Raw genomic sequence first — 26,493 nt, 5'->3', positions numbered from 1 at the left:
CAGCTCCTGGGGCGGGTACATACGGGGCCGGCTCCTGCTCTGAGGGCTGCTCGCTGGTGGAAAGGTGTTTTGCACGCCTGCTAGGGCACTTGCGGTACTTCCCATCCAGAGGATTTCCCCTGCCTGAGGCTGCATTTCGCCTTGAAGAGGTCTCCAGCCCCACCGTGGCTGTGGGCTCCAGGGCTCAGGCAACTAACAGAATCATATTTAGGTTTGTCCCCCACAAGGCTGGCCACAGGAATGCACAGCTAGCGCTGAGACCAAAGACTTGTTGAGAAGTCTCTTCATTGCCCTGTAGCCAGCACAATCAAAGGAAAAGGAAGAGTGTAACTCGGGGGCTTCATCCCTCCATTGGCCAGGGAGACGGAAGGAGATGGATGGAGGAGATGGGAAGAGCACAGCCAATGCCCAGGGAAAGCTGCTTGCATGCCCATGCCTGGGGGATGCACAAACAGCCCCGGGTTCAGCTTCGAACGGGAAGAGGCACCTTCCTTGCCTGACACTTTAACATTGCTAGTCTGTCCCTGCCTGCCTTTCAAAGGCCCTGAGCTTGTGGTTTCTCTCCCCTCTGGGTGTCCTAGAAGGCAGTGCTGAGCTCGCCCATCGTTGAGCAGGGAGATGGGGTTTGCTGGAGCAAGCAAGGAGTCAGTGCTGGAGCCACCAGCATCAGTCCCGCCAGGAGCCCTGAGGAACTGCTCTGGGTACTACGATCACTACTGGGCTAGACTATGTAGAGGAGAGGCTTGGTGGCAGGGCAGATTTAGGAGCTAGAACCCATGTCTCTTAAAGTACTGGGCTCGTCTAATGACGCTGTTGGCATAGTAGTCGTCTCTGTCGCATGGGTCTTCCTCGTAGACCTGAAGGTTGCCCATTTTTGCATGGTAGGTGCAGATTCCCCCTGGAAAGATTTAAGAAGGAGTTGTTATGGGCTTATGAATAAGAAATGGAGATGTGAAAGTAAAAATTGCTTGCCAAAAGGGCCACACATCTGTCCTGGGTTTGGCTAGGATAGAGTTAATCTTCACAGGAAGCTGGGAGGGGACATAGCTGGAATGGCTGACCCAAACTGGCCAGATGGGATATTCGATACCATGTGATGGTCATGCTTCCTATATAGCTGGGGGAGCTGGCTGGGAGAGGGTAATTGCTGCTAGGGAGCTGGCTGGGCATCAGGCGGTGAGAAAACTGCACTGTGTATATTCTTTTTATCAGTATTGTTGTTGTGATTTTCCTCTTCCTTTGCTGTTCTGTCAAACCGTTTTTATCCCAACCCATGAGCTGGGATAAAAACAAGTTGTGTTTTTCTTCTGATTCTCCTCCCCATGCCACCACGGGGGAGGAGTGGGAGAGCAGCTGCATGGTTCTGTTTTGTAGTCTGGAGCTAAACCACGACACATCCCACCAATCCTACACAATTTCTTGGGAAATTGCTGATTGTGCATTATTGTAAAAAAGTGACTGATTTTGCAAAATCCTTCTTTCTATAGTGAAGGAACCCATGACTCTCTCCAAATGTGGGTGGGAATGGGACAATGGCGTAATCTATAAAGGCAGCAGCAGAGAAAAGATGGGAGAGCAAGAAATAGCGTGGTCTGAACAAACCAGCACGCAGTTAAGATAGACTACAAGCAAACCTGGATCCCAAGCTTCCTTGACACCATCAACCGAAACAGCCTGCCACGATAAGCCTGTGTTGCTGGTGCCTCAATTTCTGCCTTCCCCAGTGGCTTTTGTTTGTTTGGTTTCTACCTTGTTTATCCACTTGACAGCCATTTCACTTGCAGGATGAACAGGTAAGAGGATAACTTGAGACTTGTTCACGTTCACTGAGCACAGTGCCTTTTCCAGGGAGTTTAAGGATGTCCTGGCTCCGGCCATTGAGCAGCAATGGCCCAGCTGCTCAATGTCATGGCCCTCTGTGGGTGTTTTTCACTGAAGTCAAGGGGCAACCTGCCAAGGCTGTGCCCAACCTCTTCACCCAGCTCTGCGTGGGGTGTCTCCATGCTGCTGCGGCAGCTCCCAGGCTGGGCTGGTTTCCCGCTGCTTCCTACTGCAGCAAAGCTCCCAAGGAGCTTGATGTCCCACCACAGGCTCACTTCTGCAGGCAGAAACGTGGGGCCCTGTGGACAATGCTTTGAGCTGGGTGGCTGCATCTATATTTAGATCTCTTGCTGGTCTGCTGTTTTGGGTTGCCTTTTTTAAACTACAAAACTCCGAGAGGTTTTTTACAGAGATGCTGTAAAATCTGCCAGACTTGTGCTCTTTTTCCCTTAAAAGTGACACCAATGAATGCACAGCACTCCTATCACTCAGGAGCCTCCTCCTTATCGTTATACAAATAACAAATCATCACTTGGTATTAATTAAACATTATTAGAAACCCTACTGGGATATTTAAATATCAATAAAGAAGATGCACTAGCAGACCAGCATGCAGGACATCACACTGAACCCACACCAGTACCAGAGTGCCTCAATGTGTGCATTGAAATGCAAATTGCAAACCAAACTACCGACAAAGTAAAAGAGGGCTGGTAATTTTCTCTTGTTTAAGAACCTCAGCTATTCATGTCTTGGTGGCGCAGGCCTCTTTCCCTCTTTGCTTCTACCTGTAAACTCGAGGGTGTCCCTTTCTGGCGTATAGCCCATCGCATACCTCTCAGCTGCCGGTCCCAGGTCCAGGTAGGATGTCTTGCCCGCACATCATTAATTGCACGAACCAGGATAGTTGAACACTGATTTATATGTTCTTCGCTATCCCACAGTCCGAAAGGCTGTTGCTGCCCACCAAGCTAGAAAAGTCAAGCAAGAAAACGGGTTTCCCTCTGAACACAACCACCACTTTAGCTTCCCCGTCTTCTTTGTGCTCCCAGGCTGTGGTTCATGGAAGCGACCTTATTCCAGATAACACTTAAACACAACCTTTGATGTAGAGAGAATGCATTTAAGTGCTGTTTCAAACACAGAACAGCTCAGGTGAAGCCCTGGGATATACACTCCATTAGTGTTCTGATACTCATGACTCTGATGTACCTGCATCAAGCCGTACTTCTGCCGACCCTGGTCCCAGCCGTTGTCCAGGAGCAGGCCGGCACGACTCTCTTGCGAGATGATGCCAGCGATGAGCGCCGGGTCCAAGCACAGGTTTCTGGCTACTCTCTTAATCGGGATCTCGTATTTCCTCAGGCGTATGACATCTGCCTCAGCAGTCCTCCGTATCATGGCAAGTCCTGTGGCGTAGGAAAAAGCAGACTTACACACCTCCCGTCCAAAACCCTCACTTTCCCCTTGAGTGGGTGTATCAAAGGAGTAACTCCAGTTTTGAAGACGATGCAGCTGCACTGAGTCGGGCAGTGGCACTTGAGGAGCAAGCACAGCCCTGTCGGCTCTGGCTGTGGACAGGGAGCTGCCCTGCCAGTACCTGAGGGCGATGAGGGGAAAAGGGCAGTTTCTTACGAGGTGGGACCATGAGTTCATGGTCCTCTTCTGCTGCCGCACCGCTGGAAATGCGACTCTGGAGCCGGAAAAGTGAAATTTCAAATTGTGTTTCAAAAAAGTGAGAGATGTGTTACTACTGACCAGCCAAACTGCAGTAACAGCTACATTGCTAGTCTGTGTATAGAAAGGTGGGGTTTTTTAAAGTGATTTTGGAAGAGCTTGAAAACAAGCAATTGGATTCAGATCCATGCTTGGACACCCACAGTCAGGTGTCTGCCCCAGAGGCGTCTACGTCCAAGGTAGTCCCTGGAGGTCTGTGCACCATGAACCTGAGGCAGTCAGCTGTGCAGTGACACAGGGCAATAACACAAGGCAAGAAAGACAGAAATGGGAAGGAGTTACCAAAAACAGGTCATCCAGAGGAAGGATGGCTGCATACCTGGGACCTTCCCCCTGCAAAATGTGTCTCTGACAGGTCACTGCTGGCCAGCTCAGCCAACACACCAGCACTCAGCACCCGGCTCTGCGCATCTTCCCCTTCGAGCTGAGAGGTTCCAGGGTTTTTTGAGGATGCTGATGCTAAAGTCCTGGCTGATGAAGAAGCTGTTTTGACTGAAAAGGGGTTGCGCTATTTCCCTTTGCTTAGAGGCTGAGGATTCTGACTATGGGAAGTCTGTCCTCCCACTTCCCATCAGGTGTGGAGACTTCACAGCACCTGCCGTGTGTGGAGGGGAGGTGTTGCTTTCTCCCTTTTGGCTAACTGAATAGTTGCACTGCATTTAATGGAAGGCAAAGCATCTCTCTATCAGGTACAAACAGGCTGACAAATCAAGCTATGAATAATACCTACCACAGTCTGGGGCTCTTACAGCTGTACAGGAGATCGTGGGGGCTTGAAGAGCAGTTATATCGCCATAGCAACTGTAACTCATGCATGGAGCTGAAAAATAAAACAGAGGTGTTTGAACACGTAAGATCTCAGAGCAATATTGTACAGCATGCTGCAGGTGAGTACAAGACAAGCACAAGGGATTCATCCAGACCTGGAATCCACATCACCTTGTGTTGGCTATGCTTGTATTTTTGCCACTGTTCCCCATCAGTAACATTATCAATGAAAGCTAGAGAACAGAAATTTGTTCTTTTCTAATTGAATAAGTTGAAGTGGATGAAGATAATGACAATTTAGGCGAATAGGTGTCTGCCCCGTTAGGTCTAAACACTGGTTTGGGAGAGGGGAACCACAGCATCTGCATTTATTTCAGAGGGTTCTTCCCTCTGGTTCAATGTCCTGACCCCTCGGATGACAGCTGGTGGTGCCCAAGCACCTTGACTGGGAATGTCTCCTGTATCCCTCCATAACTTGGTGAGGAGTTAATTCAGGAGAGTGCTTGCCGCAGCCTGGGCAAAATGCCCTGCTTCCTCAATAACCGAGGAATGAATAGCCTCCATCAAACAGCCTGCGACACTTGTGAGACCATTTCTGAGTAGGCAGAGATATCAGAGGGGGTTAGCTGGGAAAATCAAGAGGAGGTATGTCTGTGACTCCCTTTTGGCGTCAGTCCCACACTCCAGACGTGCTGGTTTGAGGGATGCAGGTGGGCGGCAAGCAGCCTCACACAGCAGCCAAGGATCTTCAGGCACACAGGGTTTTACAGCACTGTGTAGAAGGGGGACCTCAGGCCTGATGGCTCATCTCCTCTCCGCAATCCCTCTGCAAACCATTCCCGGGGTGCTTTCGACAGCAAACCAAACCCAAGCCCTGGCTCACCGACAAGGGCCGTAAGGCCCAGCAAGAGTAGCATGGGGATCATGGCGATGGCTCTCCTCAGCTGCTCCAGGAGACCTGGAAACACAGTGGTTTGCAAAACATGAAGAACTCAGTGCTGATTTTCAACAGCCCTGTAGCAAAGTTTGCGTGCCAAAAGCTCCCACCCCAAGGCACAGGACAGCGATGGCATTAGGGTTGGGGAGAGGAGGGACCCTCTCCGCAGCACGCTATCCCCCTCGCCCCCAGCATAGGACGCAGCTGCCAGCTTCAGAGAGTGGTGGTGGGAGGAGAAGCAAGTGATGGGAGCTCCACCTGCTCTATACTTTGTTTGGGGAATACAGGCTTCTTCTGTGGTTGAACGTCTCCTCCATCTCGTGTGCCACTAGCGACACCGTCACACTGAGAGGGAAGGGCTGAGCCTGGGGACCTCGGGAGTAGGGAGGTCCCCATCAGCAACCTGGGCCAGAAGGGATATTTTAGCCCCTGTCACTTCCTATCACTTGCTCACACAGCCCCTCTGAACACCCGCAGCATGTCTTTGTGATGAGCAGGTGCAGTACCTTTGCTTTAATGATAGAGGTGTTTGAAATCTAACGTGCTACAGAGTGCACGCATCCCTTGTCTCTCTGTTCAAAAGGCAATGGGATTATTGCTTGGCTTTGGGACAAATGAGTTTTCAAAGTCAAGCAGTATGACCCTCTCTGCTAAGAGCATGCAAGGCACAGATTTTGCTGGTGAAAGAGCACTTCTGCAGTAACCCCTGTGTGTGATAATGGCAGATAATCACTTCAGTAATAAATGCATCTGCTGTGCTTGTTAGTAAAATCCTGAAATGTCATCAGATAGTATCTATGAACTGGAAAAAACATTGACTGTGCATGCCTTGCTGGTGAGTACATTTAAACTGAGCATTTTTTATGGCTTACAAATGTTTCTTTTTCCCCAAGAGCCTTTGAAACACAAAACACACCACGAGTCTTGTGGACAAACTTGGAGGCAAATCATACAATGCTATTAACAATTGAAAATGCCTCATTGATTTTAAAAATGTGTGACCTTTTCTCTAGGCTGGCTTTCTACTGCAAACCCATCTGCATGGATGCACAAACACAAATAGTCCACTGGTGTCACTGGAAAGACTCCCTTGTCCTGTATTAGCTTACTGAGGCCAGCGAACACCCTTGGCTGGAGCTGGGTACATGCAGTAGCTCCAGATGGGGCCTCACTAGGACGCAGTAGAGGGGAAGGAGAACCTCCCTTGACCTGCTGGCCACACTCTTCTTAATGCACCCCAGGATCCCATTGGCCTTCTTGGCAACAAGGGCACACTGCTGGCTCATGGTCAACTTGTCGTGCATCAGCACTGCCAGGTCTCTCTCCACAGAGCTGCTCTCCAGCAGGTCTTCCCCAAGCCTGTACTGGTGCATGGGGTTGTTCCTCCCCAGGTGCAGGACCCTGCACTTGCCCTTGTGGAATTTCATCAGGTTCCTCTCTGCCCAACTCTCCAGTCTGTCCAGGTCACGCTGAATGGCAGCACAGCCTTCCGGTGTATCAGCCACTCCTCCCAGTTTGGTGTCATCAGCAAACTTGCTGAGGGTACATTCTAACTCTTCATCCAGGTCGTTGATGAATAAGTTGAACAAGACTGGGACCATCACTGACCACTGGGGAACTCCACTAGTTACAGGCTTCCAACTAGACTCGGCACCGCTGATGACAACCGTCTGAGCTCTGCCATTCAGCCAGTTCTCAGTCCACCTCACTGATCGCTCATCCAGCCCACACTTCCTGAGCTTCCCTGTGAGAATGTTATGGGAGACCGTGTCAAAAGCCTTGCTGAAGTTGAGGTAGACACCATCCACTGCTCTTGCCTCATCTACCCAGCTGGTCATGCCATCACAGAGGCTATCAGACTGGTTAAGAAGACCAATCATAGAAGGCTATCAGATATTGCCATTCATTCAATGGCAAATCCATACAGGGCCCCATCAAATGCTACAGGCTGCAGCTGTTTGCACATGCAGAAAACTGCCATATTATAAGGTTTTAAGTTATCGGCCCTTTTTTTTCCCTCTCATCACAAAAGTCACCACAGTCCTTAAGCAGAAAAAGCATAAAAATCACAATATTGACAAAATGCTAAATTAAAGCAAAATCAAGGCTCTAAATAAATATTCTGTGAGTGAATTCAGACTCACCTGTCTTCAATCGACCTTCCTCTGAGGCAGGTCGCTTGATGACTTTTATATATATGTGTATGTAAAGGTACCCACCCTACAGGCTTTGGAATGTTAATTCCTACCTAGTGTGATGACTTTGTTTTAAAGTACAGTAAGTAATATACATTAAGAGCTTAGAACTCTCATGATTCCTTTCATCCAAAGATTTGCACAAGCAGTGGTTAGTAAGCCTCAGGACAGCTCTGTGAAAGGAAATAAATACTGGGTTTCCTCCATCAATAAGCACACTGATGCACAATAAATGACTTGCACAAAAGCATTGCAGTGAATCAGTGGCAGAGGCCAGGCAAAAATCAGACCCCTGTCTAGTGCTTTACATCTCAGATCAGTCTGGACACATTTCTGGCAGGGTTTTTGTCTCATTTCCTCAGTGATTTCAGATTGGCAAGCTTTTAATTGAGCATCATACTTCCATACGCGTTCCAAAAATGACAATTAAAGAAAATAATCTTGCTGCTTCATCACTTGCAGCGAGCCTAATTCAGGAAGGCGACTTGACTACTTTGAGAGCAGAGGCAGGGTTTGACTTTCAGATTTGGGGAGGCAGGACACTGCAGCTGGAGTGAGGAGGGAGGGAATTGGTCTCTCAGCAGCTGAAGCCAGTGGGGACACACAGAGGGTCTCTGAAAGACTTGCACCTTGTGGCCGAGACACTTTCACATATGTAAAACATCTGAGCTGCTTGGAGATGGAAAGCTAATCTGGGAGGTCAGCGCCCTTCAGTCCTGTGCCCTTTCCCACATTTTTCTCTTCCCAAGACTGCCCAGCATGTGTGGAGGCTAGGAAAGCAAGGTTTTCTTCCAGCAGTTTTTTCTTCATTATTTAATACATCACAAAGCCATTTATTCCCATTGCTCTCTTTTGGGCTTGAGATGTGGCAGGTAGGAAACACTGTTTTGGCCAGATACTAATTACTGTATTCAAAACCAAGCAATGGTTAGTAGTCTGTGAAGCACGGGAGATGATCAAGTTTGCCTTGTCACCTTAAAAATCAATAACCACAAATATCATGGATTTAGATCCTGAACTCAGGATGAAGGAGGGAAGCTTCACTGGAGAACCAAGCCCTGTTTTTACAGGAGGGCTGGGATACGAGTGAAGGTAAGTCTTAGGTATAAAACTCATTTATTTGGGTGAAACATGGAAATAATAGACATCTCCCCAAAGATTACAACAAGACTAGGCATTCATTCTTCATGTACAAACCTGATACCTTATTGCGGTATCCCAGACTAGACTACCACTTAATTGTTTTACTGGGGTTTAACATTTTAAATTGCAAAAGGTAAAATTTGGCATAATGTAAGGTAAGAATCTGTGTCGTATCTTTGGAAGGAACAGGTAGAAAATAAGGACATCACACGTACAGTGTGGCTTTAAACCTTTCAAAAGGAAAGAGTGACTCAAGAAATGCTGGAGGGGAGGAAAGCCAGAAGAAATGGGCTGGGAAAAGGTCAGAGCGCACAGCTTGATGGCAACAAACCCACCAGATATATTCATTTGCCTTCTATAGAACAAGATAATCTGTATTAGAGAGAGATGTGTTCTCTCAAATACATGAAAAAAATTAAGTATTAACATCCAGTTACCTTTCATAAAAACAGTAGCATGTTAGTGACAATAAATGAATGTTCCTCTGTCACTGAACCTGTGTTGATGCTGATGACTTGGGACCTGTTTTGCAAAGTAGCCTCTGACCTTCGGTAAGATTTCTTTCCTAATGCATTGGCCACTTCCTGATGGTCCTGAAGATAAAGTTTTGAATTTAAACACTGTTTGTCTCTGCTATGTATTTTCTCTCTCATTTATCACCAACATAATAACAGATTTTCTACGATATGAATTCTTAACGCCCACTTTGCCTTGCATTGCTCTTTATTTACCCGCCGAATGGTGGATGTTATGTTTTAAGTACAATTAATTTTATTTGTGCTGCTATATGCTCTTAGGTCCCTGGGGCAGGTTCCTTGTGTTCTCACATTTTCCAGTATAAGGCCAAATAAGAGATTATTTTCTCAGCAGCATTATGAATGAGACTTTTTCTTGCTGAAAACCTCTTTATGCTCACAAAATTTGCCAACTGCCTTTTAGAGTGAATGCCGAAAGCAGGCAGCCTCTGTGGAAACAAGGTTGTGCTCACATACGTTGAACAGGGCAGGGCTCTAAGCCAGTGTGCTTGTCCAAGGCACTGCCACATAAAGGGACCTGCAAGATGTTAGAAAACATGATTTGCTGCTCAAAGGTCTTTGCAGGCTGGAAATCCAGAGCATCTAATTCAGGTGAACCACTACATGGGAGTTGGCACGATTTTTTATTTTTATGTTAGATTTAGTCTGGAAAATTATGTCAAGAGTCAGATGTCTACCTCTGACAGCCCATAACGCAACAGAAGGGATGTACACAGCTGCGATATGATGCTACTTTTGATAGGCTGAAGAGGGGATGGGTTAGAAGGCACCTTTGTGTGTATGGCTAAAGCAGCTCTTTCTAAATGGCTGGACTTCACAGACAGATATCCAGGAACGCGCTGGACTGATGTCTCTGAAAAATGTTACCTTCTATCATAACAGTACCGTACCTGTTTTTATATTTTTATTTGTTGTTCTTGGTATTTTGTTTAGAAGCATGAGTTTTTGGATTCATATGATATTGTGAGACTCTCATCTAGCAGGACAGCAAGTTGCTAGCCTTCGTGGCTGATAGCAGGGAAAATATATGAAAGCCACAGCAATACAATGTAGTTATTAAGTTAACACTAAAGAAAAAGGACACAAACATTATAATTTTAAAGCAACCGAACACCCTATAATTTTAAACTCCTTTTGCCGTTGTGTAATTTTTAAACATAAAGGATGCCAGTACATATTCCCCTTGTGCTGGATTGTGGTCAGCACAGCGTGTGATTGAGAGCGAGCGGATGGAAAGTCAAGGAAAGAGGAGGAGTTCACTCATCAAATGGTATCTGCACCTCCTCAAACTTCAGAAGCGGGAAAGCTTTCTGGTACTCACAGGGGCATCCCTGCAGTCAGTGACCACAGACATGGCTTCCCCGGGGTCTTTCGCTGGCTCCGTTAGTTGCACTGAGCTATGGGGAGTACAGAGTGGACAAAAAAATGCTACCCAACAGAATAGCATTTTCCACCTGTTTTACATAAGTTAGAAAGGAGCACACCTGAGATCTAAACCACAGCAAGGTTCAATACCACTGGTTCCTTCCTACTCACAGATTTTCACTTTATAGTTTTTTCTTCCTCCTGCCAAGTGATCTACCGGGGCGAGGTTCTTTTTCATTCCACTTAATAGAGATGTGATCAAAATGGAGCATCATTTTGAAAAGCATTATGTATTGCACATGCTATTCTCCTTCAGGTTGCAGGTTATGGCATCACATTTCACTGGGTGGTGAGAACACTATCTAAAATTACGAGGAACAATACCCGTACTAATTACTGTCTCTGTTGTGAGTTTCAACTCTGGTTTCATAACATCGGCAGGCAGATGCATTTCTCAGGTTGTTCCTTTTGTCTGGGATGTAATTGTAGCTAACACCGGGTATTCACAGACTTTGTAACTGCTTTATAGGGAAGCCGCCTACGACAGCTGACACTTGCTGAATGCCTACCACTAACTGGCCAGTTAAAGATGCATCGGTAGCATCATCTCAAACAAACCCTCTAGAGCTGTCTTTCCCAACTTTTAAAGATATACAGCCAGTTTAATAATTACATTTCCATAGATTTTCTTTTCTACATCTAGTGTACCTGTAAGTAATGACAGCAAAGGTCTTCAAACTTGTAAGACATAAAGCGCTCATTTTTCACGGTGCTCAGAAGCAAACAGGTGCTCAGGGCCCCAATCTCTTCCTTTATCTTGCCTTTCTGAAGAATGCAGGTGAGCATTGAAATGACATCCCACTCGGCAGAAAGCATCTCTCTAGCCATCATGTAAAACAACAAAGAACAGAAGTGTTTATGAAGGAGAAAAAAAATATTTTCCTTCTGTCCTCTGAAACAAGACCTTGAATTTTACTGTAGAAAAGGTGTTCTAGCAAAGAGGTCACTGGACTGGATCTTATGAGACCTTATGAGTTCTCATCCCAGCTTAAAGACAGATGCGTCACCCAATGCAAGTCTTTAGAAGTTCAAGCCAGAAGAGGGTTTATGCTCATAAAGCACGAAGCAAAACACTGTGCTCCAAGTACTTGGCTGAGATGCACTTCCGCTCCTGTTTGAGTCTAAAGTGGCCCAGCCGGAAGAGCTTGGTCCTTATGTCCCACAGTCTGCTTCTGGACTCTGTGTCCCAATGCCAAAATCTCTGGGCAAACGGGAGTTTACAGTGCACGTTCAAGCATTTACTCACAAAAAGTGGCCATGGTGCCTACTTTGTTTAAACCAGTCATGGTGGAAGCAAGACCAGTCTTAGAAGACAACCTTACGAAGGCAGAAACCCACAGTAACCTCCCTTTTGCGTAAAGCACCCACATCCCTCACCAAGACTGGATGCACGTGTGTTCATTCTTCAGCCTGTGGAGGTTGTGTTACTGCACAGCAGAGACCACCAGAGATCAAAGGGAAGTTGGTGGGAAGACAAGAGGATGGCCCTATTGCCCCTATAGGGACACAGTTGCATCAGCTTCATATTCCTGAGACTGCCTTGGTGTTTCGTATTGAACATGGAGAGGAGGGGAAAAAAAAATAACCAACATTATATTTTGCAGTAAGTGTGGAAAGCTCACAAACCACTGGGAATAGGGAGAACCCCATCTTCTCTCAGATCTATAAGCTACAAAGTCACATTTTCTCTCTCCCTCTTTCCAGGCCCACACACCTGACGCTGTGCTGCACAAAGCTTCAGGAGCGAGGGTGGAGAGGAATGCTGGACTCACATTTTGTAGTCGCTCACTTTGGCAGGGCTCATCACCTTCCGGATGCCTTGGATCCTGCCCCGGGGCAGCACCTGCTAGAGAGGGACCCAACACACCTGATCCCAAAATCTGGATTCCGGGAAGAGACTGAAATTAGATACTCCAGCACCTAATTCCTGACGTTGCTAGGTCCTTCAGCAGAGCTAGTCTTGTTTTAGTTTCCCACGTACAAAATGAGCACAGTACATTCATGACTCACAGGGATGTCAAACTAACACCCATTAGCAATTATTAACTTTACCCATTAATCATGATAACTAAGAGCATCTCCATGTGCCTGGAATTCGTGATACAGCGCACTGAGGACTGTCAACATTTTAGAAACCAAACAGGAAACAGTTTCAGGCTTTTTTCTAGGGCAGCACACTAACAAAAGAACTAATTAACATGGCGGAAGAAGATCAGGAAAGGAATTAATGGGAATTAATGTGGTTTTGTGTATTACAGTCACCTGATTTTCATACAATGTCATCTGGGGAAAATCCAGTGGTGACTAAAGATTGCATGGTTTCTGAAGCAGACAACGTGACTCTTATAAAAAAGGTTTAAAAATTAAGTTAAAATCATACCACCATGCAAGATGATGTCTGAATAGTTTGTGTTCAAAAAGGCAAAGTATATTAACACAGATTCAACACTGAGCAGACACAGCTACCTGGTTTATTTTAGGCAGCTCAAGCCATGGCTGTAATGGCTAATCCAAAAAAGGTAGCCTTAGAATATGCACCCCATGGGGTCCTAAAAGCAAGCTTTCTTAACTACCCTCTTTCCATCAACAAGCATCAAGTATCTTCCAGTGTACATGCAGGTAAAATCAGTCCACCAAATCTGAACAAGACTTTTTTGGTGATGTTCTGGTCTCTTCTGCACTGCCATAGCCAGCTGGATGTGTTAGCTTAAACTGGTGAGAAAGGTATGGGTGCGCGTTCCCTTTTGCAGCATACGACAGAGAATGGTGCCCTCCGGGAGACAGATAACAAGGAGCACCTGGGAGACGGGAATGTCTTGGATCACCACAGTTGTATTTGGCAGGCTTAACACTGAAGGCTCCCAAGTGTGATCCCAGAACAAGAGATCAGAGCACACCCCCAGAGCAGTAATTTGCTCAAACGTGGTGGAACCTATCTATCCCTTTGTCCTTTAAAGGGGGCTTAGGGGCAACATCCCCCTCAGAACAGTTCTAAAATACTCCACTGCTAACATGAAGTACCCTCCAATTCTGATGCCTAGAGAGGCTTTCCTCAAACTCTGGAGTGTAACCCTCACTCTCGAACTGCCCCATACCGCTGCTTTAAAGAGACAGACAGCTCAACACACTACCAACAGAATCTCCCCTTTAAAAAGTGGAATATGCAGCTATTGAATGTGTGGTAAGTACAAAAGCCATATCATTTCTGCATCAGCTTGTGCTTGTGTGTGTGCATGTGTGCGTATGTACATGGGAGACAATGTAACAGCATCCCTCATAGTGGCTTGAGGACACTGGTTTTACTCTCACACGGAAGGAAAAGGGCTCGTTTCAGACACTACTGTTCAAATCCCAAATTTCCTGTAGAAATTCCTGTTGAAGTGTTCCTTTCAGAATTTCCAAACAGGTAATAGCACAATGTGGATTACTCAGATTTTATCTTTCTAGTCGGCATCCCCCAATGACCCCTATAACACTTGCAGACAATCCAACCTCCTAATGGGGTCTGAGAGCAGTTTCTCACTCATTGCCCACTTCAGAGTTTACTTCTCAACCCATGTCTTTGAAGGACCAGACTACTTCACACTTCTCACATCCCAAAGCTCAATTCAGCACTTCATTTCTAGGCAGATTTCTTGAGCAGACCATCATAGGCATAACATGGGGTCAATCAGCGATCAAAGAGTGCCCAGTCAAGTGCAAATAATCTAGCATTAAGAGCTGAACAACACAGATCTTGTTGGGTTATTACTGTCTCCATGCACTTCTTTAATGATGAATTCCTGCGAGCATCAAGCATGGACTTAAGCACTAATCATTTCTGAAGTTACATGCTGAGTTCATGCATCAGCCCCATAACTTCTGAAGCCATACCTGAGCGTTTCTCATCTCTGTATTGTGTAACACCCTTTCATGGCTAACACATGGCAGACCAGTTACCATTTTGTGATTAGTCTAGGCTCAGGAACCTTATTTAGTCATGCCCTTCCATATACAATCTGTCTGCTGTAAGCGGTTAATCACATGCAGCCCGTGCCGTTTCTAAATATTGCGCATCACCTTTTCATCTACCAGCCACATTGCCACTAGACCGCTGCTGACAAAGTCAAGCTTCGTGCTTTTCAAGTCTGTGCAGCTGACATTTGTTTGAGCTGGTGATCTCTGAATTGTTTATACTTCTAGCTTGCTGACACTTCATTATTTAATCTGCACTGCAAAATTACTGAGCTCTACCGTAGAATAATTTGTTCCTTACTACTCAAACTAGAATAATTTTCCAGTTCTTCAAGATTTTTAAGTTTCAGCCAAACCCAAATTCTTGGATTTGAATTGTCCATCTCAAAGTAATGTGCATATCAAGAATGGAGATCTTACCAAGAGGACCGTTCAATGGCAGTTTTAATCTTCATTCAAGACAAAATGCAGAAAGCAGACATGAAAGAGTTGAAGCAGACAGATCTATGAGGCTGCTACCTCAAAATAAACTTCAGCTTATTGTACAGTCTCAACTTCCCCTTTCACCCAAGCCACGCATTCCTGCAAACTTCCTGTATCAGCACTGGCGTGCATGTGGCCATACTACAAGCCAGGTGAAGGAAGAGGTCCAACTGAAGATTAACCTAGAAACAAATCAGCAGCTTAAAGTGACACAAAACCACAGACTCTGACTAGGACTTGCATTGAGTTTGTAACAGGGCTGTTCACACATGGAACTGAATAACCTCTAACAACGCACCATGCTGGAATCCTGACAAGCCCATATGTATTTCCACACAGCACACAACTATGCTAGACATGATTTTGTATTTCCCACAGCCTATATTCAACATAATTAGGACTTAAGAGACAAGTCCTGCTAAGGCACTCTTAAAAATGCTGTTGGAACATTGGTTTCCTAACTTCATGCAGCTGGATGAAAAACAACAACAAAGCAAACACTTTCTAGCACATTTAGAGTTTCTACCCTAAAAAGGGGATCAACTCTCAAACCAGGTTTACTTTATGCTTCTAGTAGATTAACGGGCAGCTGTGCACCTCTTAAGCTGATTGCCTTCTCAAAGCGATGTCTTAATGTTACAACAGAACTGTAGGTAGTTTGTTAGAAATCTAGAAAGAGCGCATGCAACTTTATGATGGACATTATTAAATGAAAAACCCCCACAGCACCTACACCATCTTATCTGAAAGGATGCAAAAGTCAACATTAGAATTAAAATAATTTTATTTCAATGTACACAAACGGAAATAAAATATAGTTTTTTAAACTTACTTACACAGATATATTGCTGGGGCTGGCCCAATCACAAGTGTTCTCTACTACAAGGCAGCAAGACTGACAAGACCCACCTTCACTGCTTTTTGGGCCAACTGGATTCAAAATACCACCTCAAAAGGGTCATTCAGCACACAGCAAACTATTTTTTTTGAAAACGACAAGAAAACTCACCAACTCTTCACCTAGCCAGAAATTTTTTATTGTGTTCTAAGCAAGATCTCCCTTGAAAATTCTGTCCATTACTGAAGAACAGTACACAGTATGAGGTGCTATACCTAAACTTAACGGATCAAGGTTTCTCCCAAATACTTTCCTCTAGTCTACTCTCTCGTACAAAGTATCTGCTATAAAATCCACACATTCAAAACCACAGAATTATACAAACCTGTGAACAAGGCTGTTTTCAATATGCTTGTTACTATGTGCTATCACCCGCTGTATCAGCTTTAACATGCAGCGTACATAGATGGTAAAAGGGCATTGCTCCTGACCATCTAGTTCTGAATTCACAGAAGTTATGACTGTTTTTACAACTTATAGTGCAATGTAGTTAAGTTATTCAATGTCATGACATGGCACCATAAGATAAGCAATCATTTGTTAAAATGCAGTTACTTTACTAATCATTTTGTGGTGCTTCACTGATAATGTAAGTAATAATAAATTTAAAAAGACAACTGGAAGAGGAACCAATAGGGAAAAATCTTTTCTTGAGAAGTGGATATCATCACCTTTAATAAAGAAAATTACAAAAAACCTGGAATTGTCAGATTCAAGGAAAACAATAGGCAGTAGTTCTTCACACAACACAAGTAAATTGTGGGCTCCTTGCCATATGATGTGGATACTATGAGGATTTAAAGAGATTTTTCTTCCATGATTTTAACCAGTAAATGCTCTCAGATACAGTTTCCTCAGGCCACAGATGGCTTAAAGTATATTGTAGCGAGGCACTGCTATCTGCTCATCCTATTTTTACTCTTCCTTGTGCATCTGCTTTTGGCCACTGAGACTGGATGCTGGGCCAGAGAGACCTTTGGTCTGACTTGGTACAATTGTTTCTAACAGTTACTTCAAAACACTTCACCAACTTATAGTTAAGACAACGTTAATCATTCGCCACGTTATTTAGTTAGAAGGACTCAGATTTTTGAATTACAAATGACTTCCAAAAGAAGGAAAAAAAAAAAATTAAGCTTTTTTCTTCTATGACTCAGTTGTATAAAACTGTATAGAAAAATGAGCATTATGTGCAGATGTAATGAAAAGCAGTAAGCTTTATAAAAAACATTCTTAAAAATGTACCAAGCATAAACAAAAGATGATTTACAAATATATTTAGCTGTTCTTCTAGTCATCATCGGAATCTGAGTCATATTTCATTCCTCTGATGGTCTTCTTATCCAACTTTGTAAAGCTTGTTTCATATTTCTTTCGACTTTGAAAAGGTGGGTCCATCAAGTTTCCACTAGAGGAAAAGAATAAGACATGTTGATTAAAGCCGTATCCATGCAGACAGCAAGCAGCATCTCTATTTACCTGTTTCTCCAGGAAAGTATTGTAAGAGAACACAATCCCGGCTTCTTAAAGCCACGCTAAGTAGCATTGCGGTGGTGCTAGCATAGCATGTCCTGAACGACGTAGCCTGGATAACCGTACTTATGACAGGAGAGTGAGTGGAAACAGCACCTGTGAATGGAGCTCTAGAGAAAAACTGTCTGAAAGGGCTTTTGCTAGAGACTGATCACGCTGAAGACAACCATCTGTCAGATTAAACAGTAACCAGCAAATTACAGAGAGACTTGTCAAAACAAATGAGCAGCCAGAAGTATAAAAGAAGCTAAAATTTTGTACTGGGGACTTTGGAGTAGAAACAAACAAGTTAAAACCGGGTTTTGTGTTGCCAGAAGTCACCGTGGACTACCCCTGGACCAGACAGGGCAGCTTCCCCATCGGATGCTGTGCTCCAGTCAGGGGAATACGGAGGGACTCGCACCTCAGTGCGCATGCATGACCCCGTGGGGGCTTCCTCACCAGCACGGGGGTCCACAGGTTGCTGGGAACACCAAGCGCTCACACAAAGCTGGAGCACCCACATCTCTTACAGCAGGGGTGCGCAAGGAGGGGAATCCCCTCCCCTTGCTTGGAAAAGGGTGTGCGTGCTTTCACTCAGATGACCAGTGAGGGGTTTGCATCTAAGTCTTAGTCAGTGAGCGAGCAATTAGAACCTTCTGCAATTAGCTACAGAAGGGTGTTTAGAAATTCGTAGGTGTTAACATTTTGTAAATAACATCTTTCTGATATTGATCCTAAATGTACAGTTCACTGATTGCTAGTTAATTACATATCAGTAATAAGTCAGTACACCACTTGAATCTTGATTTTGGTCAAAAATGGTCACCTGAACAGTTTTTCCCCTAAATACAGTATATCCTTTCACATCCGCTATCCCACAGGAAAAGAACTGGTTTTGGCTCTGAGGAGGACTATGTTCCCTTCAGAAACTCCAGAGAGCAGGACGTTACATTCCGAGCAGTGTGGAAATGCAACACTTGTACATAAATGGACGTCTCCTGGAATGGATTTCCTGGGCTGTGCAGATATCGTGGCTCACTTTGCAAAGCCAGGGTACCAAACTCGGGACCTGGTAAAATGAACAAAGAACGAAACAACTCCCTCACTCCACAAGGAGCTACGAGCAGAATACACAGCACTAGCAGAGTCAAGCAGGAAGTGACATTACACCATAAGCCAATGTACTAGCATTTAGCAAATTCAACGCAGCTTGGTACAACTCCACTGAAAGATTTCTCCCATAAAAGCCTGTTGCTATCTAGAATATATAACGAAGCTGCCTTTCACTCCTCTGCATATTTGCTTGTTACTGAACTGGGAAGTGGGTATTACCACTTGTTTTGAACCACAGATTTCTATCTCAGTCATTTCATCTGAAGTTCAACAACTATAAAGCTAAATTGAACAGTAGCTTCTTTGCCTTTAAGATACAACAATATTTCCTGCCAAAATTTGGAAGTTTGACACTGAAATAAATTCAGATAATGAAGTTTAACAAACACAACAAAAGCCACCGAAACCAAAAAGCCAAAGACATTCAAAACAAAAGAGCAAAATTAACCTAAAAACATAAAGATGATGTTTTAGCCAAAGCAGAAAGTTCTTGTAAATGATTCTCCCCTAAAGTTAGGTTATTGTGGTGACAGTCATCTTCTACTGCCTTCTATCCTGTCGTCTTATGTATGGGATTTATGATGATTATACTGTACTCCTACACAAACAATTTAGTTGTACATCTGCAACTTATTTTCACTTTCTGTACTGTTCATTGGAAAAAACCCCCATATTCATGTATGTACTATGGACTAAGATGTAGTTTAAGGATGACGTGCTGAGTTTTCTGTGAAGTGGATTAAAAATGCTCCAAGCATTGTGACTGTGAGATCTAAGCATTTCTAGCTGATTTAGAAAGGATTACATTGGATGCATGACTGAGCGGCCATATCAAAGCAGTGTAGCTACTCTACACACCTCATGGCAAGAACTCTGTATATTTTTATTACTGTACAAAAAGGACAATGTAACTCTCGTCATAATTTCTTAATACTTTGCCAAAGAGATACTCTCTTCTTTCCCTTGCTGAAGTACACTGGAGTACACAGTTATTTAACTGGATTAGTGTGTCTTAAGCATGCAACATATCAAAGTTACTAACTTTTACAGATTCTCCTGTCTACAAGCATGTTCTTCTTGCACTCTAGCTGAAAATAAAACAATCACGAAACAATTACCTGTAATTAATTATGTCTGCACAGCCTAATCTCCATTCTAAGGTCTCCGTAGTAAAGTCATCAGTGTTACCGAGATCAGTAAAGCCCACAACATAGTCTTGTGTTTTTCCATCTTTTACCAGTGCTAGAGTGGGAATTACTTTGATGCGCAGTCTCTCACACAAGAAAAGAGATTTTTCAGCATTTAATTTCAAGAATTTTGTCTCAACATGCTTTTTTGCCAATACAGTCAAGTGTTTGTCCATTATCTGGCACCTGTGAAAAAACCCAAAATATGTAACGTGTTAGAATCAATAAGGTGAAGAAGATGCATTTTAGACAAAGTTTAAAAGGAACAGTAAAGAGCTAGTTCTACCATGTTAATTCCTCAGATATGACCTTTGTAAATAAGAATTTAGTTTCAAGAGAAACTGTTTCAGGAGTAGCTGGAATTAATAACTAACAGAATAACAGCTTGAAGAACCTTTATTGCACAATTACATCATCCATTTCCTCTTATTTATTCCTAATTAGTTCCACACACATCTGAAAGCCTCTCTCATTTCTTGAGGCCTGCATTTATTGATGAAATTTCTCTCTGACTTCTGTTCTTCCTGCTCTACTTGCACTGCCTGGCAGCTGGAAAAAATTCTGTATAACAAACTGCATGTCTTCAGAAAAGTATTCTCAACATGTTAACAGCATTTTGTTTATTTTCAGTCACTACCTCCACAACTGAGATGCAGTAACTCACTGTACGGGGGTTGGGGGGGGAGAAAAAAAAAAGTGATTTGCACAGACTGCTTCAGTGGTGCTTACAGGCAAGAACATTTGACTTTACTGTTGCAACAGAATAGGAGCGACTATACAACTATTGTTTCTCAGCTAAGCGACAGTAACACGAACTTCTCAAAATACTCATCAGATGGCAGAGATCTGTGGACTTGTCACCTGCAATCTCAACTTTCTGGATTGCCTTCTTTAAGTGCTTTGGTTTAGCTGCACGAACTCTGTGATGTGACTGTCCTTTACGTCAAGAGGAGAACTGTGTAGATCAAAAAGCTGGAGCGGGCAAGGATGAAAGCAACTTGATGCTGTGATTGGTAAACCTGACACACTAGCTTCAAGGCGGTTGTCAGCACGACAAAGATCACAAAATGTTACAAATTATCCGTCTCCTGTCTGAGTCTACAGACCTTGTTGGTTCAAGAAACAACAACCAAACAACCCAATCCTGTTCTAAGCGACATTATTTGCAGAGACAGTCTTTCAACTTCTTTGAGTAAAAGCTAGCCAAATACAACCACTTCAGGTATTTCTCAAACTTACACGTTTAACTTAGAAAATGTAGGATGCATATACCTCACTGCATAATCCAGCTTTGAGCTCTTTCAATTTCTCACAGAGGCCATTTCAGTTTATATTCTATAAGCTAGTGAGATCATAACACCTTTGGGGATACAAAAAACAACCAACCAACAGCAGGACAACTGGCTCCTCCTTCAGTAAACCACTCTACTTTGCAACTGCATTTTAACAGAAGACATTGAGACAGATCCACTGAGGAACAGCCTACAACCCAGAACTTTCGAAATTCTTCCAAGGAAGTGGAAGATCTTATTTTAGGTTCCTGAGTCAGGACACATTTTCAGATCTAGGTCTCTCACACCCTAAAAAAGTGACAAAATAACAGAGGCACAGGCACAAGGGGAAAGCAGCTGCAACTGGAATCCACAAATCATTTCAAAGTAAAAGGTTAAATTCTGAAGATGCCTAGACAAGTTTTTGTTTATATTTTTATTTTCACTTGCCAGAACTGTCCAGAGTATCTCTGTCTGGAATAACCAAAGTGATATTTTTGAAATGCTACTCCTGTACGGTGACTATGTTTAAAGACCTGGCTCCCTCAAACTAAATCAACAATGAAACACAGCGCACTCAAATATTGCCAAAGAAGTTATACATTTATATTCTAATCAACTATGTAAAAGAGTATTAATCAATGTCAAATCATGTCCAGACTAACTGCAATGGGAAAAAACAATTTAAAAAATAAAATGTCATGAGAAGGGACTGAGATTTGGAAAATGAAGGAATGTGAATACTTCTTAATACATAAAAATGCTATTTACTTGTGGGATTTGAAAGAATAAAAGAACACGTCTGTTTCTGCAGACATCTATAAACAAAAGGTTTCTTGAGCATAGCTTATTTACTATACCTGAAAGTTGTATCCCTGTAGAAATGGCAAACTACGTTTTTACTTTCTTTGACTTCTTGGAAAAAGTCTCTCTCACTTGGGATTTCTCTGTATTCTCCATGTCCTTTTGAAAGCCACTCCTTTTGGAAAACATAAAAGGAAATAATTAGTATGGAGTTTGTTAGTCCTGCACCTGTCATGCAAGGTCTACAGCCTTTAAGAAAAATAAAAGAGGTGGACTTCAGCGGAACCCTATTTCATACAGTAATAGAAGGAGTAACAAATTAATCTTCCCCCCCCCCCCCCCCCCAGTTCTGTTTTGGAAATAAGCAAGTGCCACTGGGCTAGACAACACTTCTGGGTTGCCTCTTTCTCAACAACAGATAGGTGACTGAGCAGTAAGGCTACCTTACTTACTTGGAAATACAAATCTCGTACAGAGCTGTACAAATCTCTGCAGAGCAGCCTCTCAGTAAGACTCGACCAGTTCAAAGAGAACACAAATGACAGAAAATTCTCAGCATTTGAAAACTGCTAATCAACAGCTCGGGCTACTCTCTCTAACCTGTTTTTGTACACTCAAAGAACTGTTGTCTAAAACTGATGCAAGTCATTATGTCTACTAAAATGGATTTCTTCTAATTTTTCCCTTTGAAAAAAACAAGGATAAAAAAGCCTACTAACTCACCTGCAACAGATGATGTTTGTCTATCAAATATATACTGAAGATATCTTAACATGAGGCAGGCTTCCAGAAAACCACTCAGAAAACACCTGCATACCACTAGTCATAAAATGTATGGAGAAACAGAATTTCACAAGCTAAAATTTACAGGCATCTTCAAAAACTGCCTCATTAAGAGTGCAAATATAATTTAGAAAAAGCTGATGTTCTAGATTTTCAAGAAATACACTGAAGAAAAAACATCCAGCTTCTCCAATATTGAAAGTTAATTGTAGTGTATTAAAACAAGTACAGGCTAAGCTCAATGATCAGAACTAGGGCAGTATGACAACAACTTCACAAAAAAATTTAGGTTCCAGTAGGGGGGGAAAGTTTAGATAAGTCGCTCTTCTTGATCTTGCAGTTTTGTCTTAGCAGAGTTTAAAATAAAAAAGCTTCCAAGCAAACAAAAAATATCCTGTAAGCTAAAATAGAACAAAGAATTTCCCGAAGACTGTATACGTTAAAAATGCATATAAGTATGAGCACATGGAGAAGTCATCATGATGCAAATCAAGAACTGACTTATCCTTCAACTGTGGGTATGCATTAACTCCCCTCTGCACAATCCTATTTCAGCATGGCGTGGCAGCTTACTCCTTTTACATCCTACTCCAAATTTGCATTTGAAATTGCATGAGAATAGTGACCTAAGATCAACCGACATGAACAAGTTTTCTCGTGAGAACTACCACGTTCACACCCAAGTGTTATGACTTCCGAAAAGGGAAAACACTAGAATCAGATATAAACTGAACTTCTAGAGACAGTATGCCATTGTCTCTACTTCTGCATTTAGAGAACCAAAGCTGCTAACACTGTCTCTCCTCCAGCATCCCAACTAGGATGTGACACTTTACTGCATTCCAGTTTCAAAGCATGGCATTGTCTTTTACGGGTTCCACCACAGCCAAAGTATCTCCTTTCAACCCAGTCACCTCGCCCCCAAACCAGTCTAATTTTTTGTTTAGGTTTGCTTAGACGGAGTAAACTAAGAAACCTATGGCTTCCCTACTTACAGTTCAGGTCTCACACCATATGTTATCAAAATTTTGGTGACAACTATGTTCAAAGAGACTTTTTGGGGAGCATAAAGACCACAACTTAGCATGAGGTATCAGGGACCAAAGCAGAATTTCTTTCATGCAAGAAGAAATGAGCAGCCATACAAACACAACATTTCACTGGGTTAGAAGGAGGGGGACAAACGATTCCATGTCAGGAACACGGAAAGACCTTGTATCGCTCTTCCACAAAATACCTTAAGAGAAAAGTATGCATCACTGCACGCCATAACTAACAATCTACAGAATTCAGAAACTTAAGGAGCCTAAAGCATCCTATGATTAGGTTGCCTACAAGGCTTATTCTTCCAGATAGCAACGTTCAGTGAACATGGACACACACAAATCTTTGTAGATACTTTTTATCCTATCCTTCTTGTAAACTATCACAGAGGTTCTTCTCTCCTCCTGTTAAAAAACACAATGCATGCACACATGGACAGACACACGCTTTCTTGGATAATTTAAAATTAATAAGTACAGAAAGGTGAGAAAGAAATAAAAAAAAACCCAAACAACCCCAAAAGACTTAGTTCATATATATGATTTTCCTAGGATTGCGAAAAAGTTTGCTGCACTGTATACATCAAGAGCTTATATTACTACAGGCATTACTTGTTTCTGCTGCTGGGCTTTTTTTAGTGCCGCAAGCCTCCTTTGTTTAAGGCATTCCAATTCATCTTCATCCATTTGGTCCAACTTCTGTATTTCAGCATCCAGATGTTCTTCTACAACCTTTGCAGTGTGAAGTAATTCATTCTGCAGAGCTTTTTGAAATATTTCAGAGGTATCAGCAGCCATCTTTAACTACAAAGTGATCTCTTCAGAGCTGTGGAAGTAGTAATACACAGAATAAACACGTATACAAGCACTTAATTAAAAGCCTGACTTCTCTTACTTGCAGTTCATACTGTAGGCGAACAAAATACTAAGCTATTTGAAGATAACAGTAGATAGCTCTTTGCTATATTACAACCCCCTTCAGAGGACACTTTCACAATGAACGCAGACGGCAACAAAGATACCAGTCAGGTCCTCTTGTCTCAATCCCAAAGGCAGCTGTTCAAAGCGCACAGGAACTTGAGACTACTTGTCGATATAAAGAAGTAAAATTCACCAGTTCCAAAGGAACATTTACCCTGAGCCAGATCTACCTACCTTTAATAAATATTCTGAAACTAGAAGATGCAACTGGAAAGCTGCAAGCTGCTGGGAGGACGTGTAAGATGTCTCAGAATAAGTCTAGGCAATGTTTAGTATATAAGATTCCACCAGTAGTTTAAATGCAATTACTTTAAGCATCTGATGCATATTAACACATTTAAATCTGAATTAACACTCCTCTCTCCTCAGCTAAAAGAAAGGCAAGGCGCTCAACAGCAAACGCTTGAGGCCAATACACTGCTTCAATTAGTACAAGAAAACTGCTATTGCAAACACCACCCTATGGCAGCCACCGAAAGGATTTAAAAAATCCTAGCAACCACTACCTAATTGCTGTGTGACGACACACAGCTAAAATAATTTTCTGTAAATTCTCCCTGCCTAAACACTTCAAAAGGCATGAAATACTACAACTGGGGTGCCTGAAGAGCTGGGGTAACGTAACCGATTGTTCTCCCCAGTAAACTTACACTACAAAGAACTGTCACTGTAATGAGTTTTGAAATGGGGAGGTGCAGTCACCCTAACCAGACAGACAACCTGCAGGCCGCGATTCTGACGTGCTGAGCCTGGGTTCCACAGTACTCCTGGCCGTGTTTCAAAACAGCCAAACTACCAGTGCCACTGCCTTTGTAAGCACCTTGCACAGAGAGACAAGAAAGCATTTCAAGCAGCGACCGGGCGAAACACCAACCCCACGGCAACGCTCCAAGTGTCACGCAGCATCAGCAGCGCTACGCCTGCTGCCGCATGTCCCGCTCGCGGCCACGCCCGCTCCGGCCCGCAGCGCCTCGCCCGGAGTCGCTCCCCCCAAGCTGTTAACGGCAAAGCCTCTCCGCTGGCGTCTCATCTCCCCCTTTCCCGTACCTCCAGAAGAAATAAGCACCTCGCCAACGCAGGTCGGAGGCCGCTGGGTCTTCAGGGGAGGGAGGGAACTCTGCCCAGCTGGAGCAAAGGAGGGCTGGTCCTGCAGGCAAACGGGAAGGAAAACGGAAAGTCAGCCCCGGCCAGCCTCCGCTGCTGCCACCGCCGAAGTCCGGTGGCCAGCAGCCGCCCCCTGCGCAGCCGGGAGGCCTCCGCCCCGGGCCCGCTCCCGGGGGGCTCGGCAGTGCTGACGGGGCCGCGGCCCTGCCCGCTGCACTGGGGCCCGGCCGACAGCGCCCGCCGGAGACCGCCCGCGGCGGGGCAGCGCGCAGGCGCCGCGCGCCTCCGCGGGGCCGTTACAGGTAGCGATCGCTCCCCCGCCCGCGCGCCCACCGACGCACCCACCCGGCTGCCGACGAGCTCTGCAGGGAAAGCCGCCCCCGGGCACGGTGCCGCCCCGCACGGCCGAAAGCCCAGCCCGCTGCCGCGAATCCCTCCGCTGCTCCGCGCCCCGCGACCGCACCCCGCCGGAGTCTCGCGAGAGCCGGGCTGGGGCGGGGCCGGCTGCCGCGTGCGCTGACGCAGCGCTCCCCGACGCGCTCATTGGCCGGGGCGGCGGGCTCGCCCCTAGGGAGGTCGGCACCCAGCGCGCATGCGCCGCACCGGTGCGGGCTTGCAGCTGCGGGCAGCGGCCAGGAGGGCGAGCGGGTGCCTGCCACGCGGGAGGGGCGGGGCTCATCGGAGGCCCCTCCCCTTCCGCGCCGCAGCTCCGCCCCGCGGGGACTACCTCTGCCGGCGCGCCTGGCCCACCCACATCCCGTCCCCTGGCAACCGCGCCCCTCCCGGCATGCCCAG

At 44.5% G+C, this 26,493-nt stretch overlaps 2 protein-coding genes across 4 annotated transcripts; both read right to left on the bottom strand.

Moving 5' to 3' along the window:
- Positions 1 to 767: 767 nt before the first annotated feature.
- Positions 768 to 5,280, bottom strand: LOC104329449 (lysozyme g). Its single transcript, XM_009934574.2, has 5 exons — positions 5,210 to 5,280; positions 4,289 to 4,378; positions 3,034 to 3,230; positions 2,657 to 2,792; positions 768 to 898 (listed from the first exon to the last, which is right to left on the bottom strand). Exons 1-5 carry the CDS (start codon positions 5,250 to 5,252, stop codon positions 768 to 770), a joined length of 597 nt encoding a protein of 198 aa, XP_009932876.2. The 5' UTR covers positions 5,253 to 5,280.
- Positions 5,281 to 15,765: 10,485 nt separating this feature from the next.
- TXNDC9 (thioredoxin domain containing 9) lies at positions 15,766 to 26,151 on the bottom strand. Of its 3 annotated transcripts, XR_012764586.1 has the most exons (7): positions 26,044 to 26,151; positions 25,642 to 25,741; positions 24,226 to 24,439; positions 21,844 to 21,962; positions 19,644 to 19,898; positions 18,239 to 18,481; positions 17,219 to 17,305 (listed from the first exon to the last, which is right to left on the bottom strand). XR_012764586.1 is itself a non-coding variant. In XM_075426823.1 (6 exons), exons 3-6 carry the CDS (start codon positions 24,409 to 24,411, stop codon positions 17,188 to 17,190), a joined length of 678 nt encoding a protein of 225 aa, XP_075282938.1. In that variant the 5' UTR covers positions 24,412 to 24,439; positions 25,642 to 25,741; positions 26,044 to 26,151; the 3' UTR covers positions 15,766 to 17,187. The 3 variants fall into 3 exon arrangements, 2 of the variants coding, with proteins under 2 accessions (XP_075282938.1, XP_075282947.1); XM_075426823.1 differs by lacking the exon at positions 18,239 to 18,481 and having other exon boundaries at positions 15,766 to 17,305; XM_075426832.1 differs by lacking the exon at positions 18,239 to 18,481 and having other exon boundaries at positions 15,766 to 17,305; positions 25,661 to 25,741.
- Positions 26,152 to 26,493: the final 342 nt, after the last annotated feature.

The sequence above is a fragment of the Opisthocomus hoazin genome, chromosome 1 (assembly GCF_030867145.1).
Source record: "Opisthocomus hoazin isolate bOpiHoa1 chromosome 1, bOpiHoa1.hap1, whole genome shotgun sequence".
NCBI lineage: Eukaryota > Metazoa > Chordata > Aves > Opisthocomiformes > Opisthocomidae > Opisthocomus > Opisthocomus hoazin.
This window is presented reverse-complemented; position numbering and strand designations above follow the sequence as displayed.

Coding starts and splice junctions, on each gene's coding strand:
- TXNDC9 (XM_075426823.1), bottom strand. CDS start 24,411: ATGGCTGCTGATACCTCTGAAATATTTCAAAAAGCTCTGCAGAATGAA. Junction 19,899..21,843: donor TACAGGGATACAACTTTCAG/GTATAGTAAATA, acceptor GTTTTTTCACAG/GTGCCAGATAATGGACAAAC. Junction 17,306..19,643: donor GCAGACATAATTAATTACAG/GTAATTGTTTCG, acceptor CTTTTCCTCTAG/TGGAAACTTGATGGACCCAC.
- LOC104329449 (XM_009934574.2), bottom strand. CDS start 5,252: ATGATCCCCATGCTACTCTTGCTGGGCCTTACGGCCCTTGTCG. Junction 4,379..5,209: donor GGGCCTTACGGCCCTTGTCG/GTGAGCCAGGGC, acceptor TTTATTTTTCAG/CTCCATGCATGAGTTACAGT. Junction 3,231..4,288: donor TGTAAGAGCCCCAGACTGTG/GTAGGTATTATT, acceptor CCTACGCCACAG/GACTTGCCATGATACGGAGG.